The sequence below is a fragment of the Neltuma alba genome, unplaced genomic scaffold, assembly GCF_004799145.2.
Source record: "Neltuma alba isolate B1F8T4 unplaced genomic scaffold, ASM479914v2 tig00000105_pilon, whole genome shotgun sequence".
Lineage (NCBI taxonomy): Eukaryota > Viridiplantae > Streptophyta > Magnoliopsida > Fabales > Fabaceae > Neltuma > Neltuma alba.
In genome coordinates this window covers 421567-443218 of record NW_021631921.1, presented here as the reverse complement: position 1 = coordinate 443218, position 21652 = coordinate 421567, and the positions used below count along the sequence as shown (strand labels likewise).

Genomic DNA, 21652 nt, shown 5'->3' with positions numbered 1-21652 from the left:
ACACACTATCCTTACCAGACTCCCATGTAAAGACTAAGTGTTGAGTGGATAAGGCAGAAAGCTTGGAGCATTTATTAACTAACAAGAAGGGGAAAGGAAGAAAAAAAAACTAATCCTAACTACTACTACTGGAATGGCCCTCCCCCCACACTTATCTCAAACATTCATGTTCAAAACATTTCACAGGCAGACATATGCATGATATGAGAGATAGAGAGAGGAAAGGGACAACCTGGCCTCATGGAGGTTTTGTACTGTCGTGGTAGAGCTTGAGAAGGTGTCCGTTGACTTTGAATTCTGATCCACTAGCCTCATCAAGTAGCTCTACCGTCCCGAAGTCATGCACTTTGGTGACTCTGTATGGCCCATCCCAACGGGTTTTAAACTTTCCTGGTTTGAGTGCAAATCGGGCTTTGAAAAGTAGTACTTGGTCACCAGCTTGAAAGTGCTTTCGCAGTATCTTCTGGTCATGAATCTGCTTGGTTTTCTCTTTATATATGCGGGAACTCTCATAAGCGTCCAACCGCATCTCTTCTAGTTCCTGTAACTGCAACTTCCTTTCCAGACCAGATTCCTCTAGGTCCATATTGCACATCTTCACTGCCCATAGGTCTTATGCTCCAGTTCAACCGGAATATGACATGCTTTCCCATAAACAAGCCGGTATGGGGACATTCCTATCGGTGTTTTGAAGGCAGTTCTATATGCCCAGAGTGCTTCTTCCAACCTCAAGCTCCAATCCTTTCTCGAAGGCTTCACTATCTTTTCTAAGATCTGCTTGATTTCTCTATTAGAAACTTCTGCTTGCCCATTTGTCTGTGGATGATAAGCAGTGGATGTTTTGTGGGTAACCCCAAACTTTGCAAGCAAACTGTCGATAATCCGGTTGCAAAAATGGGTACCTCTGTCACTTATTATAGCCCTTGGTACCCCAAATCTACAAAAGATAGACTTAAGAAACTTGGAGACCGTTTGGCCGTCATCTTTCCTAGTAGGGATGGCCTCTACCCACCTAGATAAGTAATCTACTGCTAACAAGATGTAATTAAAACCTGCAGACGGTGGAAAGGGACCCATAAAATCAATTCCCCAAACATCAAATACCTCACAGAATAACATATGGTGCTGTGGCATTTCATGCCTTTTACCTAGCCCCCCAAACCTCTGGCATTTATCACATGCCTTACAATACAAATAAGCATCCTTAAACAAAGTTGGCCAGTAAAATCCAGCATCTAATACTTTCCTAGAGGTCTTTTTAGCGCTAAAGTGTCCCCCACAACTCAATGAATGGCAGGCAGAGAGGATGGATTGAAATTCTGTCTCTGGTACACATTTTCTAATGATCTGGTCATTGCAGATTCTCCACAGGTGTGGTTCATCCCATACATAGTACTGGGCTTCTCTCTTGAGCTTCTTCACCTGAAATGGAGACAAATAATCAGGAATCAATCCTAATACCAAATAATTAACCAAGTCAGCAAACCAGGGTTCTTTCAAACCCACAGCACATAGAGCAACATCAGGAAAATCATCACAAACTAAATTAGAATCATCTACTCCCCTTGTATCACTAGGAAGTCGACTGAGATGATCTGCAACATGATTCTCTGCTCCGGCTCGATCCTTGATCTCAATATTGAATTCTTGCATAAGTGCATAAGGGAGCCCAGCGGAGCAGCCGAGGCTTAGATTGTGGCTTTTTAAACAAATACCGAACAGCTGCATGATCTGTGAACACTACAACCTTAGAGTTGATCAAATAGGCCTAAATTTATCCAAAGCAAACACAATGGCAAACAACTCTTTCTCAGTGGTTGTATAATTACACTGAGCAGCATCCAAAGTTTTTGATGCATAAGCAATGACCTTAGAGACCTTACCATCTCTTTGGCCAAGCATTGCTCCAACAGCACCATTAGAAGCATCACAAGACAGTTCAAAGGCAAGTTCCCAGTTAGGGGCAGTCAGAATAGGAGGGTAATCAGTCTATGTCTCAGTTCATCAAATGCATGCTTACAGTTATCATCAAAAACAAAGTCAACATCTTTTTGAAGAAGCTTTGACAAAGGCAAAGATATTTTGCTAAAATCTTTTATGAATCTGCGATAAAAACCAACATGCCCCAAAAAGGATCTTAAGTCCTTAAGTGAAGAAGGGTAGGGCAAGGAAGAAATAACCTCAACTTTTGCCTTGTCAACCTGAATACCATTCTTAGAAATCACATGTCCTAGCACGATACCTTGAGTTACCATGAAATGACATTTCTCATAGTTCAAAACAAGCTTCTTCTCAATGCATCGAGCTAAGATCTGATCAAGACTAGATAAGCAAGCATCAAATGACTCACCATAGACTGTAAAATCATCCATAAAAACATCCATGCAATGCTCAAGAAAATCATAAAATATAGACATCATGCAGCGCTGAAAAGTACCAGGAGCATTACAAAGACCAAAAGGCATCCTCCTATAAGCAAAAGTACCAAACGGGCAGGTGAAAGTGGTCTTCTCTTGATCCTCAGGAGCTATAGGGATTTGAAAGTATCCAGAGAACCCATCTAAGAAGCAGTAATGACTCTTTCCCGCTAATCTCTCTAACATCTGATCAATAAAAGGCAACGGGAAATGGTCCTTCCTAGTGGCTTCATTAAGCCTCCTATAATCAATGCATACCCGCCACGAATTTTGAACCCTAGTGGGGATTAACTCATCATTGTCATTTTTAACTACAGTCAACCCACTCTTCTTAGGTACTACCTGAACCGGACTAACCCACTCACTATCAGAAATAGGATATATGATCCCTGCACTCAAAAGTTTGGTGACTTCTTTTCTCACAACATCTAGGATCAATGGGTTAAGACGCCTCTGGGGCTGTCTAACAGGTTTGGAGTCCTCAGTAAGTAGTATCCTATGGGTACAAACAGTTGGACTGATCCCAGGAATATCAGCTAATGTCCACCCAATCGCCTCTCTGTTTTTCCTAAGCACACAAAGCAACTTAGCCTCTTCATCAGCGGATAAAGCATTTGAAATAATCACAGGCAAGTGTTCATCATGCTCAAGAAATGCATATTTAAGATTAGAAGGTAGAGACTTCAGTTCAAGGGTCGGGGGTTGAACAATAGAAGGGATTAACTTAGGGAGTTTAAGAGAACAAAGAGAACTCCCTTTTGTAGCCTCAACTAGGTAGCTTAGATTCAGCTCCCTTGAATCTACCTTTTGCTCATTGGCCTTCCCAAGTGTTGAGTCAACTTCAGGTTGACCTATAGCACCAACAAACTTGGGATTTTCATCCTTCACACCTGCATCACAACTAGAAACAAGATCTTGCAAGTATTTCAAAGTATGAGGAGAAATAATAGAGTGATTAGAAAGTGCAAGTGAAGTGTTCTCATAATGCCCTTTATCCTCAGGTAAAGATTGCCTTGGTTGCTGATCAAAGACATGAGTAGGGGAACTAGATGGAATTGGCCTCTCTGTTGAGCCAACATTATCACTTTCAGCTACAATCTCAGATTCCATAAAAGTATCTGCACATTCAAGGAGCAAATCCTTTCCCAAACTAAGGTCACTTGCAAAAGCAGAGTCAGTATCACAGAGAGAAAAGGTATAAACCTGTGAAGTGGAGAGGGTACTGCTAATCTCAAAATCAGAATATATCATGTCGCTATCACAAGTATCAGAAAGAGAGTATATAGAAGGAAGAGAGGAGGAGAAATACTCATCATAAGCAGACATGGCATCATCAAGCTCAGAAGAATCATGTTCAACAGGCATAGGCAAGTAGTTATCATCATGCAAATTCAATTCAAAATCATCCCTTGCCTCTTCAATAGCCAAATCAATAGCATTAACACCTAACAAAGAGTAATCCTCATATGGGTGTTTCATGGCTTCATACATGTTAAAGCATATCTTATGATTCCCAACCTCCATGGTATGGCACCTTCTTTCATATCGATAATGGTATTTGCTGTTCTAAGGAAGGGCCTACCTAGGATGAGAGTGGATTCACTAGCTAACTCATTAGACACATCTAGGACATAGAAATCAGCTGGGAAAACGAGGTCTTTCACTTTAACCAATATGTCCTCTAAGATACCATCAGGGTGCCTAATGGACCTATCAGCTAATTGTAACATAACACTGGTGGGTTTGACTGCTTTGATTCCTAGGGCGATGTAAACAGATTTAGGCATTACATTAATTGCGGCCCCTAAATCTAGCAGTGCAGCGGCTATGTTCACTGGTCCAATGGTACAGGGAATGGTATAGGCACCTGGATCTTGGCACTTTATGGGAAGTTGAGGCTTAAAGATAGCTGACACATTAGAGCTCAGTTGAACTCTTTCATTAGGCCTAAACTTTCTCTTGTGAGTGCACAAATCCTTTAGAAACTTACAATATGCAGGCATGCTTTTAATCATGTTCAAAAAAGGCATATTTACTTCTAGCTTACTAAAGAATTCAATCATTTCCTTTTGAGTTTGTTCATCATGCAGTTTCTTACCTCTAAAGTAAGCATTAGGAAAGGGAATGTCAGAAATCTTTACCTCTTTACCTTTTGGCGTTAAGGCCCCTTGCATAGTTGATTCGCTTTTCTCATGTGTGGTTGGAGCTTTTTCATTGATATCTTCCAGAAGTGGTTGACTTGCCACTTGAGATCCTGGCCCATCAGTAGACCTTGCTCCATCTTGAGTAATTTCAGCATCATTGTCGATCAGTTCTTTCTTCTTAGTGCTTTCAAAGTGCTTCAGCTTTATGGGAGTTGACGGAGGGCTGTCACATTCAATTTCCTCATCAACTTCTTCGTCATCCTCATTAGAGAATTTGACCACCCTCCCACTTCTCAGATTGATGGCATTAAGGGATTTGGGATTGATCACAGTATTTGAGGGTAGTCCACCCCCATTCTTGGCTTGCAAATCGCTCACAGTATTGGAAACTTGAGTCACGTGAGATGTCAAAGTGTTATTCTTCATTTCCAATGCCTCAAACCTTTTACAAAGGTTTGTCAATTGAGCACTATCATTCACCTTATCACCCTGCATCTTTTGGAGAATCGAAGCAATGGAGGAGAATTGGCTGTCATTCAAGGCTTTATCTTCCCTTAATCGGTTATCCATATTATTAAGCTAAGCAGACATACTCTTCAAAAGTTGGCTGGTCTCATCACTCTTTGGTTGAGAGAGTGAATTATCCTGGAGTGGAATAACCATTCTTGAGGTGTCTTGAAACTAGTTAGAAGGAATACCAGATCCAATATTGCCTTGTGAAAATTGATTCTGTCCTCTAGCCTCATTATTCCTCCAACTAAATCTAGGGTTGTCTCTCCACACCTCATTATATGTGTTGGAATATGGGTCCCATTTCTGATTGTTAGTGCGACCTTGATACATTGCAGAAACTTCCTCTATTCTGGATGGGCAAACACTGCTAAGATGCATAGGGGAAGCACAGAATTCACAACTTGGGGCTACCAAGGCTTGAGAAGTACCCATGGCATTACATTGTTTTGGGCCCCTATCATTTTCTAGCCTCTCTAGTCTTCTATCAATTTTTTCCATAAATAATTTCAATTCATCAGTAGAAGAAGATGAAGCTACCTCCTTCACAAATTGTCTGTCTCTAGTGCCATACTGTTGATCATTTGTAGTAGTTTTCTCAAATAAGTCCCAGGCACCTTGAGGAGTGAGATCGAGTATCGAACCATTAGTAGCAGCATTAATAGTTCTCTGATGAAGTGGCAAAAGACCCTCATAGAAATACTGAACCAAATTAGATTTGGAAATCTGATGATTAGGGCAACGAGCCATCATGGTGAGAAACCTGGTCCAATATTCATAAAACGATTCTCCTTCATCTTGTTGTGCACCAAAAATAGCTTTCTTAAGCTTAGAAGACCGGGATGCAGGAAAGAACTTTTCAAGAAATGCTGTCTTGAGTTGCTCCCACGTGAGTGTAGTGTAGTGTTGAGGAAGTGTTCTTAACCATTCTTTAGCTTTTCCTTCCATGGTGAAATGAAAGGTTCTCCTCAAAACTTCCTCGACATCGGCACCTTGGGGCTTCATGGTGGAACACACCATCATCATGGTCTCAATGTGTCCGTAGGGGTCATCTCCTGAAAGGCCAAAAAATTTAGGCAAAGCATTAATCAAATTTCCTTTAATTTCAAAATTGGCATTAAAATTGTAAAAACCATGAGGATCAAAATTCACGGTAGAGTTGTTTATTTCTCTAAGACTCCTCTGATCTTCACCATTATTCCTAGGCCCATTATTTTCCCCATGACCATTATTGTCCCTATTGCCCCTATTTCCATTTCCACTATTTTCACCATTACCCCCATTCTCAATACGATTAGCCATGTCTAAAATGTGGTTAGGTGTACTAGGAATGTGCTGCTCTAAAAGAAGTTCCCTATCACTCTTTTGACCCTTTTTCTTATTTTTCCTTTTAAGTTGTTTCAAAGGTATGTCAAACTCAGGATCGTCAAGTAAGATTTCTTTATCTCTGGTCATACACAAAGAAATTCAGAACAGCAATGTGCGAAAATGAATGAAGATTAATGTAAAGATGCAAAATGCAATGCAAGATATGCAAATAAGACAAAAAATGAAATAATTAAAATGAAATGAGGATTTTTTTTTTGACTGATATGCAAATGTGAAGTTGAACTTCCCTTTGATTGTCGCTTTGGGGTTACTCCAAAAATTAACCGAATTAATGCAATATAGTGCAAAACTCGGGTCGTTTCACTTTAAGGAGCCGAAAACGAAATTAAACCCTAGTAAATGAGTGCAAGTAACCTAAACTATAAAAAGAGATTTTTGATTTTGAAAAGCTGTTAATTAAATACTACGAATCAAATCGAAATTAAAATACTTTTTTTTTTGTTTTTATATAAAAGTGATTAAAATGAATGGAGATTAAAGAAATGAAAATGAGACACACAAATAACACTGATAAAAATCAATCCTCCAATTCAACAATGCAGGCAATCATCACTCTAAAAGATGTGGGAGTTAAAAACAATGAATTAAGAATTATAATTAAGCTTTTGATCCAACAACCGAGCCACCTCGAGTTGCCACAAAATATTTTCCTAAAATCCCAACTTACTAACTGCAACCAGAATAGTAAAATGGGATTAAGGATGCCAAAAACCAATGCTTAATTAGAACTCTTAAATCCAAAATAACAGAATTAAAGCTAGCAAGAGACTATATGATCCAAAATTCTAAGCCACCTTAGAAAATCACAATATATTAATTCCAAAATCAATACAAATGTCATAACCACAACATTATAATTGAGATCAAAACTGTAAACAGCCCAATGTCAAATACTAAGCAATAATTCAGCCACAATAATCCCCAAATAATAAACAGATTAAGCAATACAATTATCCCAATAATCAGAAAAACTATCCTAAGACCTAGGAATTGTTAAACAATTATTGAGTAGGAAATTAAAGCAACTAAGACTCCCCTTTGATGATCTAAGCTCCTGCCATTATTGTTGAATTAGAGAATTGTGAAGCTAGCCTCGGTTTGCCATGAGATTCGACGCCACCAGCAATTCTCTATTGCAAACTTCCATGGAGGATATCGAAGGAAGAGTGTAGAAAACCGTCAGCTCCCCTGGTCTGCGTCTGCCGTCACTCCGTTTTCTCCCTCTCCCAGCCGCCGTCCAGCTCGCTTCAGCGTCGTGTGTGTTGCCCGCCTCTGTTTCGCTGTGGTCGCGCTGAGAAAGGAAGAAGACGAAGTCGATGATGATGACGGATTTCGGTCAAAGGAAGAAGAGATGGATGGTTTCGCCGTCGACTCCTCACTCTCTCACTCGCGCCTGGTCCAGCCGCCGTCTGTGTGTTCTCCTCCAGCCCGCTTTGTGTGTTCGCTCCGGTCCAATATGAAGATGGTTATATTAGATATTAGGGGTGGAGCAAAACGCAGCGTTTTGCTCCCCCCTTTTATTATTTTATTTTTTTCTTTTTTTTTTTTTATTTTTTTTTTTAATTTTCAAAATCTTCCAAAAACCTGCAAGCAAAAATTCAAAGATAAGGTAGCATTAATTGTCCTCAAAATCAATTAGTCACAATTAAACCAAAATATGACAATTTTGCCCCTATAAAATAATAATTCAAAATAAAATAAATTAAATCAATTAAGGCAAAAATGGACCAATTAAGCTGACAAAACTCATATAAAAGATACCAAAATATATAAAAATAATTGAGTTTGTCAACTCCCCCACACTTAGCCTTTTGCACTCCTGGGCAAAACTTCATTAAAGAAGAATTCAATAGAGAGACTCAATGCACGCAACCATAAAATTAACTAAGCATGAATGTGCAATTAACTCAAGTAACCTTTATTCTTAATTAATCAACAATCATAGAATACTTTAGTGCAAAGAAATTAACACAAGAAACATAGCAGGATAAAAGAAGAGAAACATAATAGAGCTCACATATGGTACAAGTGTTTCACTCATCTCTCAAATGGGAAAAATTTCACTCAATCCACCTAGATTAGCACCTACCATAAGCTTGTAGAAATTCTAATATCTCCACCACTAGCATACCTTAGATTCATGATCAAGGGGACTTGAAGGGTTGTAATGTTGGAAACTATGGCCAAATGAATAAAATGGACTAACAAATGAAATGCATGAGTAATAAAGTATCAACTCAAAGTGAGCTAAAGTACGATCATGAAAGAACACCAAAGTGCATATTTTAAACTTTTGAGATAGAGATCCTTGCTCTTCAAACCACCATTGAATGCCTTATTTCAAATTTATTCTTTTGTTGCAACTTATTCTCTCTTGTTTTTTTTTTTTTTAATAACTTTCTTTCTTTGGCTTTTTCTAAACATTTTCTTCTCTTTCTTGCCTTTTTCTATTTCCTTTTTTTTTTTTTGGCATCCAAACCCAAGAAGGCAAAGATATAGACTTTAATGATGTACTTTTCAAAATGAAAAACCAAATTTAACTCATGCAAAACACTTGTTAAAAAAAATGAATGGAATGAAAGTGAAGGCTCAAAGGGGTGAACAAAGGTTAAATGAAGTGGTTTGTGTTTGGGTAAAGGTTTAGAAATGAATGCCCCTATTATCTTCACAAATCTAGGTATTAATGCAGTTTTGAAAAAGAATCTAGACAAGTTCTAGAGGTTAACCAAAACTAGGTGAAAATCACACAAGATGAGAAAATATATGGAACAATCCTTCCATCAAGGCTTTCTCCAAGATGTTTCCTCCTTAATGATCAAGCTATGAAACAAGGTTAATAACACTGCACTAAAGGCATTCTACTATGCTAATCAACTAAGAACAGAAATCACTCAAATCAAATGCAATCAAACTCAGCCGAGCAATATTCACAAGCATTGTGCAAAAGGATTTTAAAAGAGATGCCCAAGGATTACAAAAGTCAAGTCAGCAACAGAGAGAACAGCAACTCGCCCATACAGCAGTGCAGAACACTGAGGCGAATGAAAGAAAAAGGACATAGAAACTAGCAGCAAAATTCCCAAGCAAAATCACTCTCAAATCATGCGATGCAATTCAGAAATCAACCAATAAGGCAGAGAAGAGAGCAATTATAGCAGCAATACTTATGAAACAGAAGCAAATCCAAAGGAAATTTTTTTTTTTTCAAAAACAGCTCAACAACTCAACAACAATCTCTCCCCCACACTTAAATTTTGCATTGTCCTCAATGCAAAATCCAAGGACAAGGTAATGACAAGAGAAAAAGAGGATCAATAAGGGAGTAAACAAAAACAAGGTTACTTTTCTACTAGAATAGCTCCCCCACACTTATCCTCTTCAATAATTCAGTTAAGCACAGTTAATCAATGCAAAGTTAAGAGAAAATAAGTGAGGAAAGAGACAACCTTGTGCTTAAAGCGCCTTAGACTCTTAAAAGAGAAATTCTCATCAATAATGAGAAACATGAAACTTAGCAAAAAGGATTGCTCTTGATGATTGCACTTTCTTGGTGGTGGTTCAGGGTCAATTGAAAGAGGTCCAAGAGCATATGGTGGAGTTTGGTGTCGAGGAGATCCCTTCCAATTATGTGCCTGCACAGAAAACAACCTAGCAGCAGTACCAAATCTAACAATATAGACTTCGAGAGATTTCAAATAAAGTAAAGACATTTTATGATCTAGGCTCTTCAAGTAGCTACAGCATCCAAGAAAGTCAATGATACTCCCATCAGTAGGAGTCAAACAATCATTTAAAGTTTCAAAACATTTAGGTTCATGTGACGTGGAAACTGAAGAATCCAATTGACAGTTATTGGAGTACAGCACATCACTATCACATTCACAAGAGCTGGGAGGTAAAAACATGAAAGCAGAAGAAGATTCATGCAGAATACTACTATTGACACAGCTAACTAAATCAGGAGGCAAATCACAAGACAAAACTTGTTGAAAAGACTCATCTACATGCATAATTTTGTCAATCAAAATTTCAGAGTCTTTCTCAACAACACTAGAAGCTACTAACTCAAAGGAATTATCATGCAATTGGTTCTCAAGGCAATGATCATTCTCACATTTGTCATCAATAATTGCACTCAAACAAGATTTAGCAATCTCAATGTTCTCATACTTATCAATAACAACGCTTCCAACACTGTGAAGAGGAACATGATTGGCATGTAAATCATCACACAAAACAGCATCTTCATCCAAATCACTACCACTAAGAGCAACAAGATGAGTATTAGCATGTTCAAAAACATGAGGGGATTCACAGACAATTTCTTCATCCACCTCAATATCACTCATATTATCAGAAGCTTCAACAGGAATAGTAGTTATAGCACAAGGGTCAATCTCCTCAAGAAGAGGAGCAATATTACCTGATGTAAGGCACGAGTCCTTGTGAGTTTGTGGATGTTCTTGCTTCATCTCAGTCTCTTGCATGAGTGAATTTGGATACTTTGATTCATCCTTCCCCATCCCAGATTCAATTTGCGCTATATCACTCAAGAACTTTCCCAATGCACTTTGACATTCTTCTAACTCTTCCTCTGATTCCTTAGAAATTCCAGATATTTCTACCTCTTCAAGTAATCCATGGTAGTATGAATTTAAGCGGTCGTAAGCTTCTCTTAAAAATTGTATCTGTTCCTTCTTAGGAATAGTAAGAAATGGGTCAGGTTCATTGAATTGATGTTCATGAGATTGGGGGAGAGAATGGTACTTGGATTGGGACGAGGGTTGGTGGTAGTATTCATATGAAAAAGGAGGTGGTTCTTGGTGGTGTGCATATGGTAGAGATATATGATTAAAGTATGGTTGCTGAGGTTGGAGTGATGGGTTAGGTGATTGATGTGGAGGATGGTTCATCCAAGAGGGATCATGGGTATAGATGTGGTTAGGCGTTTGAGACTCTAGCTGAGCTTGGAAGGAGTCCAACTGTTGTAACAACTCGTCAATCTCTTGAGAATATATTGAATTAGAAGGTGCTTCATTCCACGTACTATTTCCTGCAAAAAATTGAGAATGTGAGAATAGATCATGATTGCTATTAAACCAAGCCATGAAAAACAAAAAAAACAAAAAAAAAAAAACAGATGCAAACTACTAAAAAAAAAAACTAACAAAAATGAAAACTAAAAAGGCTCAACAAATGAACCCCAATCAAGGCTACTTGACACTTAATTACTAGGGAACCAATTTCTTGGCTCCCCGGCAACGGCGCCACTTGAAGTTGAACTTCCCTTTGATTGTCGCTTTGGGGTTACTCCAAAAATTAACCGAATTAATGCAATATAGTGCAAAACTCGGGTCGTTTCACTTTAAGGAGCCGAAAACGAAATTAAACCCTAGTAAATGAGTGCAAGTAACCTAAACTATAAAAAGAGATTTTTGATTTTGAAAAGCTGTTAATTAAATACTACGAATCAAATCGAAATTAAAATACTTTTTTTTTGTTTTTATATAAAAGTGATTAAAATGAATGGAGATTAAAGAAATGAAAATGAGACACACAAATAACACTGATAAAAATCAATCCTCCAATTCAACAATGCAGGCAATCATCACTCTAAAAGATGTGGGAGTTAAAAACAATGAATTAAGAATTATAATTAAGCTTTTGATCCAACAACCGAGCCACCTCGAGTTGCCACAAAATATTTTCCTAAAATCCCAACTTACTAACTGCAACCAGAATAGTAAAATGGGATTAAGGATGCCAAAAACCAATGCTTAATTAGAACTCTTAAATCCAAAATAACAGAATTAAAGCTAGCAAGAGACTATATGATCCAAAATTCTAAGCCACCTTAGAAAATCACAATATATTAATTCCAAAATCAATACAAATGTCATAACCACAACATTATAATTGAGATCAAAACTGTAAACAGCCCAATGTCAAATACTAAGCAATAATTCAGCCACAATAATCCCCAAATAATAAACAGATTAAGCAATACAATTATCCCAATAATCAGAAAAACTATCCTAAGACCTAGGAATTGTTAAACAATTATTGAGTAGGAAATTAAAGCAACTAAGACTCCCCTTTGATGATCTAAGCTCCTGCCATTATTGTTGAATTAGAGAATTGTGAAGCTAGCCTCGGTTTGCCATGAGATTCGACGCCACCAGCAATTCTCTATTGCAAACTTCCATGGAGGATATCGAAGGAAGAGTGTAGAAAACCGTCAGCTCCCCTGGTCTGCGTCTGCCGTCACTCCGTTTTCTCCCTCTCCCAGCCGCCGTCCAGCTCGCTTCAGCGTCGTGTGTGTTGCCCGCCTCTGTTTCGCTGTGGTCGCGCTGAGAAAGGAAGAAGACGAAGTCGATGATGATGACGGATTTCGGTCAAAGGAAGAAGAGATGGATGGTTTCGCCGTCGACTCCTCACTCTCTCACTCGCGCCTGGTCCAGCCGCCGTCTGTGTGTTCTCCTCCAGCCCGCTTTGTGTGTTCGCTCCGGTCCAATATGAAGATGGTTATATTAGATATTAGGGGTGGAGCAAAACGCAGCGTTTTGCTCCCCCCTTTTATTATTTTATTTTTTTCTTTTATTTTTTTTTATTTTTTTTTTTAATTTTCAAAATCTTCCAAAAACCTGCAAGCAAAAATTCAAAGATAAGGTAGCATTAATTGTCCTCAAAATCAATTAGTCACAATTAAACCAAAATATGACAATTTTGCCCCTATAAAATAATAATTCAAAATAAAATAAATTAAATCAATTAAGGCAAAAATGGACCAATTAAGCTGACAAAACTCATATAAAAGATACCAAAATATATAAAAATAATTGAGTTTGTCAAAATGCAACCTAAACTAGAAAAAAAAGAAAAAAAAAAACTGACACTTAGTTTACTAAGGAACCAATTACTTGGCTCCCCGGCAACGGCGCCACTTGATTTGAACCTTTTTAGTCGCCTTGGGTTAAATAAAAAATAAAACCAAATTATGCAGTAAAGCACAACTCGGGTCGTGTCTCTTGAGGAGCCTTTTATTAATTCCTAAATTAACTAAGTGACAAAGAATAAAAAGGGGGGTTGAAAAAGGATTTTTCAATTAATAAAACTAATTATGAAAATAAGAAATAAATCTAAACTATTTTTTTGGGGTATTTTTAATAAAGAAAGAATGAAAAATGCAAATTTGAATTTTAGAAAATCAGTAATGAGAATGCTTCTTGAAAACAGAATGTAGCTATCCTTGCTTAATAAAAGATATGGGAGTAAAATGATTCACCAAGTTAAGAAAAACAACCCCAAACACAGTTTGGGTCAAGTAAACTCAACACTTAACTACCCTAAACGCTAGATAGTAATCAAGTTATTAAGTTACTTTTAAAAACCACTTGATGTGCAATTTAAATTGAGTTAATAAAACTTGTTTCCCTCTCAAAGAATGCTCACAGAGACACTCAATTGCAATACATCTCAATCATAAAATCTAACAACGCGCCAGATAAGATAATTTTAATGAATGCAAAGGAAATATATATGAATTCAAATCCCAAGTAATACAACTCAAATTAAATTGCAAAAATCCAATTAACAGAAATTATAACGCATAATCTCAGTCTCCAAATCAAATGAAAACATTCCTAACACAGGAAAAATCTAATGAAGTCCAAGAGAAAATTAATTGGAAAACTGAATACTCCCCTAGTTGAAGCTCCAAGCTCAAGCTACTCCTCCATCTCCAAGAAGCACAAGAAAATTAGCCTCTCATAGCTCTAAAAGAATCCACAATATTTTTGAAGCAATGAGAATTCATGGAGGCTTTGGTGAGAAAGTGGGTGTGAAGATTATTTGTAGAAGAATACAAATAATAGGGGCCGACGGTGATGATGATAGTTATGGAAGAGATGGATGATGATAATGAAGCCTGTGGAATAGGTGGACAACGCGCCACTATGGGTGAAGTGCGTCTTTGGCCGAAGGGGGAATATGAGAACTGAATGGGTGCGCCGCTTGTGATTGCGTGAGAACTGGTGTATATGTGTGGAGCGGGTATGAGGCGTGAGAGAATCTGAAGGCTTTGATGACTACGAGTCGGTGGTGTGAGGCGTGTGAATATGAGTGTGTGTACGGTGGTATATATAGGAATGGAATAGGGGGGGCGGCTGTGATACCTGCGTGAAGGAGGAGATATAATATATATCCAAATCAAATCTGAAGGATAGGCGTGTGGATAATTTCTGTATCCTCTTTTTGAATCCATAAAAATACAGATAATATCATAATCTGATGCCATCCAAGCTGTGTTTCCAATTTTCCTTTTTTTGTATTTTTTTATTTCCTTCCTTTCAGTTTTCTCATTATCTTTATTTCCTTATTTTTTTAAGGCCTGCAAAAGATAAATTGAGATATTATCATCAAATCCAAAATCAATTATTTAAAAAGAGATAAAAATATGATAAGATCTCCTATTAAATCTCTAATTTCATGCAATCAATATTTGATTCAAAATATCTACAATCAATGCAATTTATCCCACTTTAATTGATAAATATCTCTAAAAAGATATCAAACAATATATTAAAATCAGGATTTATCACTCTCATGGGCCCCTCTTTATAATTTTCCTTGACTTCATTTGTGAAATCTATTTTCTTATATTTGCATATGGTTGATCTTTATTTGTTTAATTATAAGTCTATCCAAGAATGATACATGTACATATATAGAATTTTAATCAATCTCAATTTATTGTTTTTAGGAATTATGTTAATAAATGTCATTTTCTTTCATTCCTTTTTTTCCTCTTTCACAAAGGATTTGCAGGAACTTGAGAGCCATCAACTGAGGAATGAAGAACACAAGTCATTGACAACTAGAGAAAGTATTCAACTTCATAACTGTGGAGTAGAATCCTTTTCCCTCTATAAGGCAGGCGTTGAAGAACAATATCCAACATTTCAATCCCTTAAAGAACTAGTCTTGCGAAATCATGCAAGATTGAAATTTGTCTTTTCTGCTCATATGTGTCAAAGTCTTCCAGAGTTAACTTCTGTAACCATATCTCGCTGTGAGGAGCTGGAGGCAATCTTTTTGGAGAATGAAGAAACTCAGAAAGATCCGGCTAATGCAGAATCCTGTCTGCTGAAATTAAAGAGGCTGGAAGTCTTTGAGTGCAACAAGCTTAATTCATTTTATCTTTCATGATTGGTCCTACTATCTCAATGCTTCCACAGCTAAGCACTCTAACCATATCAAATTCGTCTCAAGTGGAAGAAATTTCCAAATGCTCAAATATTGAAGATCATCACATTGATATTAGTGAAAAGGAGATTACATTCCCAAACATGAGATACCTGGAACTTGAGAACTTGCCAAGACTTGTTAATGTCTGCCAAGGATTCAAGTTGCAGATAGGGGAGTTTTGCACAGTTAAGGTTCATGAAAGCCCAAAACTTATGCCAATTATGGGTGCAACTATTGATTAGACTAAAGAGGTAACTAATATTCTGCATTTTATATTTCTCCATATTGCAAATATTTTTGTGTTTTTTTTTGCAATATTAATTAAATTCATGCAAGCTGAATATTTAATACTTCCATTATTTTTGTTTTAATGTTCTGTTCATTTAAGCTCATGAACTGTGGTCTAATTCATTCCTTTCACATGCATATGAAAAAGATATCTCTACATACAAAAAGCTGCTTCAAGAACAAATCATTCTGCATTTCATGAAACAAACCAAAGAACTACGGTTTAGTTTTATCAACTTGTGACTACTTTGGTACTGCGGATACAAATACGATATAAATTTTTCTTATACCATGTTATCTCACAATCAATGATAGTTCAAATCATAGAGGTTGAAGAGAAGAAGGATTTCAGCAATGCACAGCATTATGTCTTTCCAGTTCTAACATGATTCTAACATGCAGACGAACAAATGACTAAGACATCATATATTCCTGCATACAAATCAAAGTTACCAAATTAATGAACTGCATATCTTAACCTATTTGTACAAATAGGTACAGATGTTGAATGTGTTGCAATCTCTTTCTTTTCATAACCTTTTCAAGGAACTTAGAATATTTTAGTCCCTCACCTTTCATTTCTATGTGATATGCAGCGACTTGTAAGGAAGTTTGTGTTGAAATACAATCAATTAAATAATAATGAGGCTCTCAATCTTCCACTTTATGTTCTGAATGCTGGAGAGCTAGATATTCGAAGTCCAGGAGTTGAACAGAAGTGACGGGTGATTGGTAATGATAAGGAAGAAGAAACCGACTCAGAAATGTTGAGATCAGAACAACAAACGCTAGGAGGTCTTCCCACACAAGTTTTGAGCCTCCAATATCTTCATTCCTTAAAAGTAACTCAGAGTAAAAAGTTAAAGCTTTTATTCCCAAGGAGCACTATTGTCCACAACAACCTTCCCAAATGAAGTTCCCTAACCTTATCGGATTGTGAGGAATTAGAGGTGATTTTCGGACATAGCAGTGAAGATGAGGCCAACTACATTGAGACAATTGTGCTTTCCAGCTTGAGGAGAATAAAGTTAACAAATTTGCCAAATTTGACGAGTGTTTGTCAAGGCTTGCAGATTCAGGTGGAGCTAAGGGATATCAACATATGGAACTGCCCAAAATTTGTGGATTCAACTTTGGGAAGGGCTCTTCAACAATTGGGAACAGTATCGGTATGAATGAATATTCTATATCATCTTCATTAGAGTCTTAAAACTTAGATGGAATAAGAAGTGATTAGAATCATCATATATAAGTCATTTTGATAGCTGTATAAATTATATAGGGAATTTATAAATTACAAAGAGATTTTCAAGGACGTGAAGAAGAAAAACAATACTTGATCTATGGACACAACTAGATTTTCTTTCAATTTCATATCACAATGGATGAAAATATATGGATACAAATGTGTGTGTTGTGAGACTCCATCTCGTGTTTTTGAATATTTAGTAAATTTATTATATTCTTTTAAAATTTTTCGTATATCATAATTTTGACCATGAAATTTCACAAACAAATGACAGTGAAAGAATACTTGCGGGCGTAGTGATTCACAAACTATTTTAATATGAAAAAAAGATATTTTGTAGCAAAAGAATCAATTATGAATTGATTTCGTTGGCCTGTAACCATGCAGTGATATTGAAACATTTGTGCATCAGTAAAGAGTTTGTTCGGTATGATTACAATTTTTTTTTTGTCTTTTTGAATGCAAGTTTTTAAAAAGAAACTTTCAATGCTAATTTTGATTGATATGAATAAATTTTTGCCTTTGTTTTTAAATGAATTGCAGTAGCCACAGGTTTCAACAGAAGATTCAAATGCTGAAACTTTATCAAACATAGAAGAAAAAGGGATGATCTTGATCTCAAGCTCAGAGTGGTTGTATTTGGAGCATTCAATGAACCTCATATCTGTAAGGGAGAGTCCCAGTTTCGTCATGTTCCAAAATCTGAAGGAATTATTTGAGTGAATGAGAAAAATTGAAATTTATGTTCTCAAGCACTGTGATCAGAAGCCTACCATGTTTGAAGCATCTAATCATTGAAGAATGTGAAGAGATGAAGGAAATGATGTCATCAGAAGAAGAGCATCACTACTTTCCAAATGCATCCTCCTGTCAGTCCTTCTGCTTCCCAAAACTTGAATTTCTTAAAGTCATTAGATGCAGAAAGTTGAAATGGATCATTACGCAACCTCTTCCCCAGTTGCAAGATCTGACCGTTAAAGAGTGCTATGTACTAAAGGGACTTTTTAATGAAATCCATGAGGAAAGTTTCTACGACAACATACTTCCAAACCTGACACGTCTTGAGGTTAAGGATTGCCCCAGCTTGTCCAAAACCACCGTTGCTGCTCTTAAAAGGTACGCACATTTATACTATCCAACACATCCTATACCCATATTTTGAATTTCGCAACTTCAAAATTCTGCCCTGCCACACCACACAAAAGTTTTATGTATTTTGAATTTATTTATAAACATAATTATAGTAAAGGGCCAAATTCACAAATTTATTATTTAGAATGCTTTCAAATTTACAACTCACACAATGCATGATTACCAGGAGACAGTCAGCATTTACCATTCACATAAGACAAATTCACAACGAATTGAAACAGATTTAACATCAATCACTACTCAAATAACACGAATATACAGCTGGAATAATGAGAATTATTGTCATCAGTGGCCCTTAGGCCGCCAGATTCTTCCTTACTTATATACCACCTCCTCCGTGATCCATTTTCTTCTCAAAAAGATGTAATCAATGTACACATTTTGGAAGAACTGGACAATGAAACTTTTTCTTCTTTTTTTTGCAACACATGCTGCATGTTTTCCTCATATCTATTCTTTACTCTACTAAATTCTATTATAAATTGATTTTGACATCGTCATTTTTCTCATATCTGTACAGCCACGCAGCGATAATACGAAGAAGAAGATGATGATGATGACGACGACGCTGCTTTATTTGGATTCATTTTTCTCATTTTTATTTAAATACTTTGATTTGTTGTCAACATATATGAAAATACTAATTTCTGAAGTTTCAATTAACACTTTGGCCAATATATGAATGATCGTTCATTCATTTCCGGTGCAATATGGCTTGTGGCGCAAAATATATGAATTTTTAGGAATAGTTTTTTTTTCCCAGAGTGCTAATATTTTGTGTATAAAAATTTGCAGAGTACCAGTATTTATATATATGCACTAAAATTCATTATGTCCATCTTGTCGATAAAGTTTTTAATGGAGGATTTTTCATAATTTTTCCTAAGGAAAAACTACCATTTTGAGGAAATTTTAAATTAATTTGGACATAACAAGTTAGTGTCACCTGATTCACCTCTTAGACCCTTAGATTATTCAAAGTGAAGGTGTATATACTTGTCTCTAAATTATTTTTTCCAAAAGCAATTATTATTAAAAATATCAAAATAATTTTTTTATCAATGAAAAGAATATAATTTTTATCATTCAAAATGCATTCATTTTAAAAATGAATATTCGGATAAGGAAAAGTTATTTTTAGGAATTATATGTATTAATATTTATCCCTTATTTTCATATAATAAAGAGTTAAAACATCAATTTAAAATTTTAAATGATATGAAAAAAGTTGAAAACATAAAAATTAAATCATCAGGACAATCATAAGATCAATAAATTATATAAAAATATTAATCAAAATAATAAAATAAAATAATTAATATTAAAAATTGAAAAGAAAACTCAAATATATATATATTTGGGCTAGGTTAAACTCCCCCTTGTGCCGGCCCAAATAGTAAATGAATACAAAAAAGTATTGCAGGGACTTTATTTCCTCTAACATTTTTGCTGTTTTCCTAATTTTTTCCTATTTCCACAACCATTCTATGAAGCATTTTGATTCATTCGTTAAGTAGGCCTCAAGATTACTAATTTAATATTTAACTATGGATCTAACATATATAACTAACTCCAAAGACTACATTTTGCGATAGAAAACGACATTAATGGATGGTACGTAAAGATGAATCTTAATTATTGTTATTAATATAGGCTTCTGAATAAGTTAGAATGAGGTCATGAACAATCTCACACTAATTGAACAAGAACAAGAAGAAAATCATGAAGGAAAAAATTACAACACTGCTACAGAAATTCCTAGTAGTCTTTACGAGAAATTAGTGACAATGGAAGAAATTACAACACTAATCTTAATTAGTGATTGTTCTTCTTTATGAGAAATTTGCCTATAAGTCTACAAGTAAGAGCCTTAGTAGGAATTCTCTTTACATATTGAACTCCTTCTGCAAAAATCACACCCATACCCATATGCAGGGGAGACTCCAAGTGACAATGGAAGGCCCAAACTCCTGGCTTGTCTGCCCTAAACGTAAGGGCAGCCCAACCATGCGGAAATCTAACTGCCGTATTTCCCCATGGAGGGTTTTTCAGGTTCATCATCTTTTTCATATCCTCTCTCTCAAGTCTCTTAAAGTGCGCAAGCATCTGAAAACCATTATTAACGGGTAACCTATAACTACTTCTATAAGCAATTTTTTCTATAGAGTTTATGGGCGACAAATGTGAAATCAAATCGCTTATAATAAAATGATGGCTGAGGCTAAAAAAGAAAGTCATATGTTACTCTATCATTTAATTACATCGTTTGATGAAAAAGCATAGCGCACTCCTTTTATGCTTTTTATTTGCAAAAACTATAACCGAAATAAATAAAATGTAACAACAATAAATGATATTTTGATGATACATATAAACGCAAGACCTGATGAAGTGTTTTATTTTTCATGTAATAAAATCTATAATAACCGGTAATTTCATAGGATGAGGAAAATAATCTTGTTATTCTGCAAGGGCTTATTAGAGGAATCTCAAAGTGGATTATAGATCTGCAAGGTGTGGATGATATTGCTTAGCATATTGAATTATTGTTAGAGCCCTGGAATAATTGAACACAATATGTTATCTTAGTTGATGAAATGCCTCAATGTTTGAGGCAATTGGTTAGCAAGAGGCAGATTAATTTTCACACACACACATGTAGAGACTTTTTGTTGCACTTGATCTATTCAGAAGATAAATAACTAGTTTGCTTAATTTTTATAAATTAATTATCTAGCTCTTGTATTAAGGATTAAAAGTATAATGCGTGATGGATCCTTCCAAGGAAGCCAGCGTAAAAGAAATACATAGTATTTACAACATGATGTCAACTGCAAAAATCAGGGTAAGTCCATTTTTTGTTTGTTTTTGCGTATGTCTTTTAAATTTAAATGTGTAAATGAGTCTATATATTATCTAAATTGTTTTTCATTTTTTTATTTGTGTACGATCCTAAATGAAAAACATAGAAAAATACAAACTACCTTGTTGATAATGAGTATTATGCATGCTTTTACTATTAGCTTCTTAATGAGACAAGTGGCCAAGGGATAAAACGGCACCAAAGCTCAGCTTAAAGAGTGTTTCAAGGTCTCGGCAATGGTGAATGGCATCGAAAGCTGTGAGCCTATTCATTTACACGCCATTTCAGCACATTTTCCATAAGCTTGTGATACTTTTTGGTGCATTTGTGCATATATTGAACACTCAGATGGGAAAATGTTCGTAATGTTTTTGGGCTGCACATTATTGCTTAA

At 36.0% G+C, this 21652-nt stretch overlaps 3 protein-coding genes across 3 annotated transcripts; all 3 read right to left on the bottom strand.

Moving 5' to 3' along the window:
- Positions 1-238: 238 nt before the first annotated feature.
- LOC114734407 (uncharacterized) lies at positions 239-586 on the bottom strand. The gene has a single exon (XM_028922348.1). The coding sequence runs from the start codon at positions 584-586 to the stop codon at positions 239-241; it is 348 nt and encodes a 115-aa protein (XP_028778181.1).
- Positions 587-1967: 1381 nt separating this feature from the next.
- Positions 1968-3896, bottom strand: LOC114733533 (uncharacterized). Its single transcript, XM_028921335.1, has one exon. It carries the CDS (start codon positions 3894-3896, stop codon positions 1968-1970), a length of 1929 nt encoding a protein of 642 aa, XP_028777168.1.
- On the bottom strand, positions 3893-5131 carry LOC114732656 (uncharacterized). Its single transcript, XM_028920327.1, has one exon. It carries the CDS (start codon positions 5129-5131, stop codon positions 3893-3895), a length of 1239 nt encoding a protein of 412 aa, XP_028776160.1.
- Positions 5132-21652: the final 16521 nt, after the last annotated feature.

Coding starts and splice junctions, on each gene's coding strand:
- LOC114734407 (XM_028922348.1), bottom strand. CDS start 586: ATGGACCTAGAGGAATCTGGTCTGGAAAGGAAGTTGCAGTTACAGGAA.
- LOC114733533 (XM_028921335.1), bottom strand. CDS start 3,896: ATGAAACACCCATATGAGGATTACTCTTTGTTAGGTGTTAATGCTATT.
- LOC114732656 (XM_028920327.1), bottom strand. CDS start 5,131: ATGGATAACCGATTAAGGGAAGATAAAGCCTTGAATGACAGCCAATTC.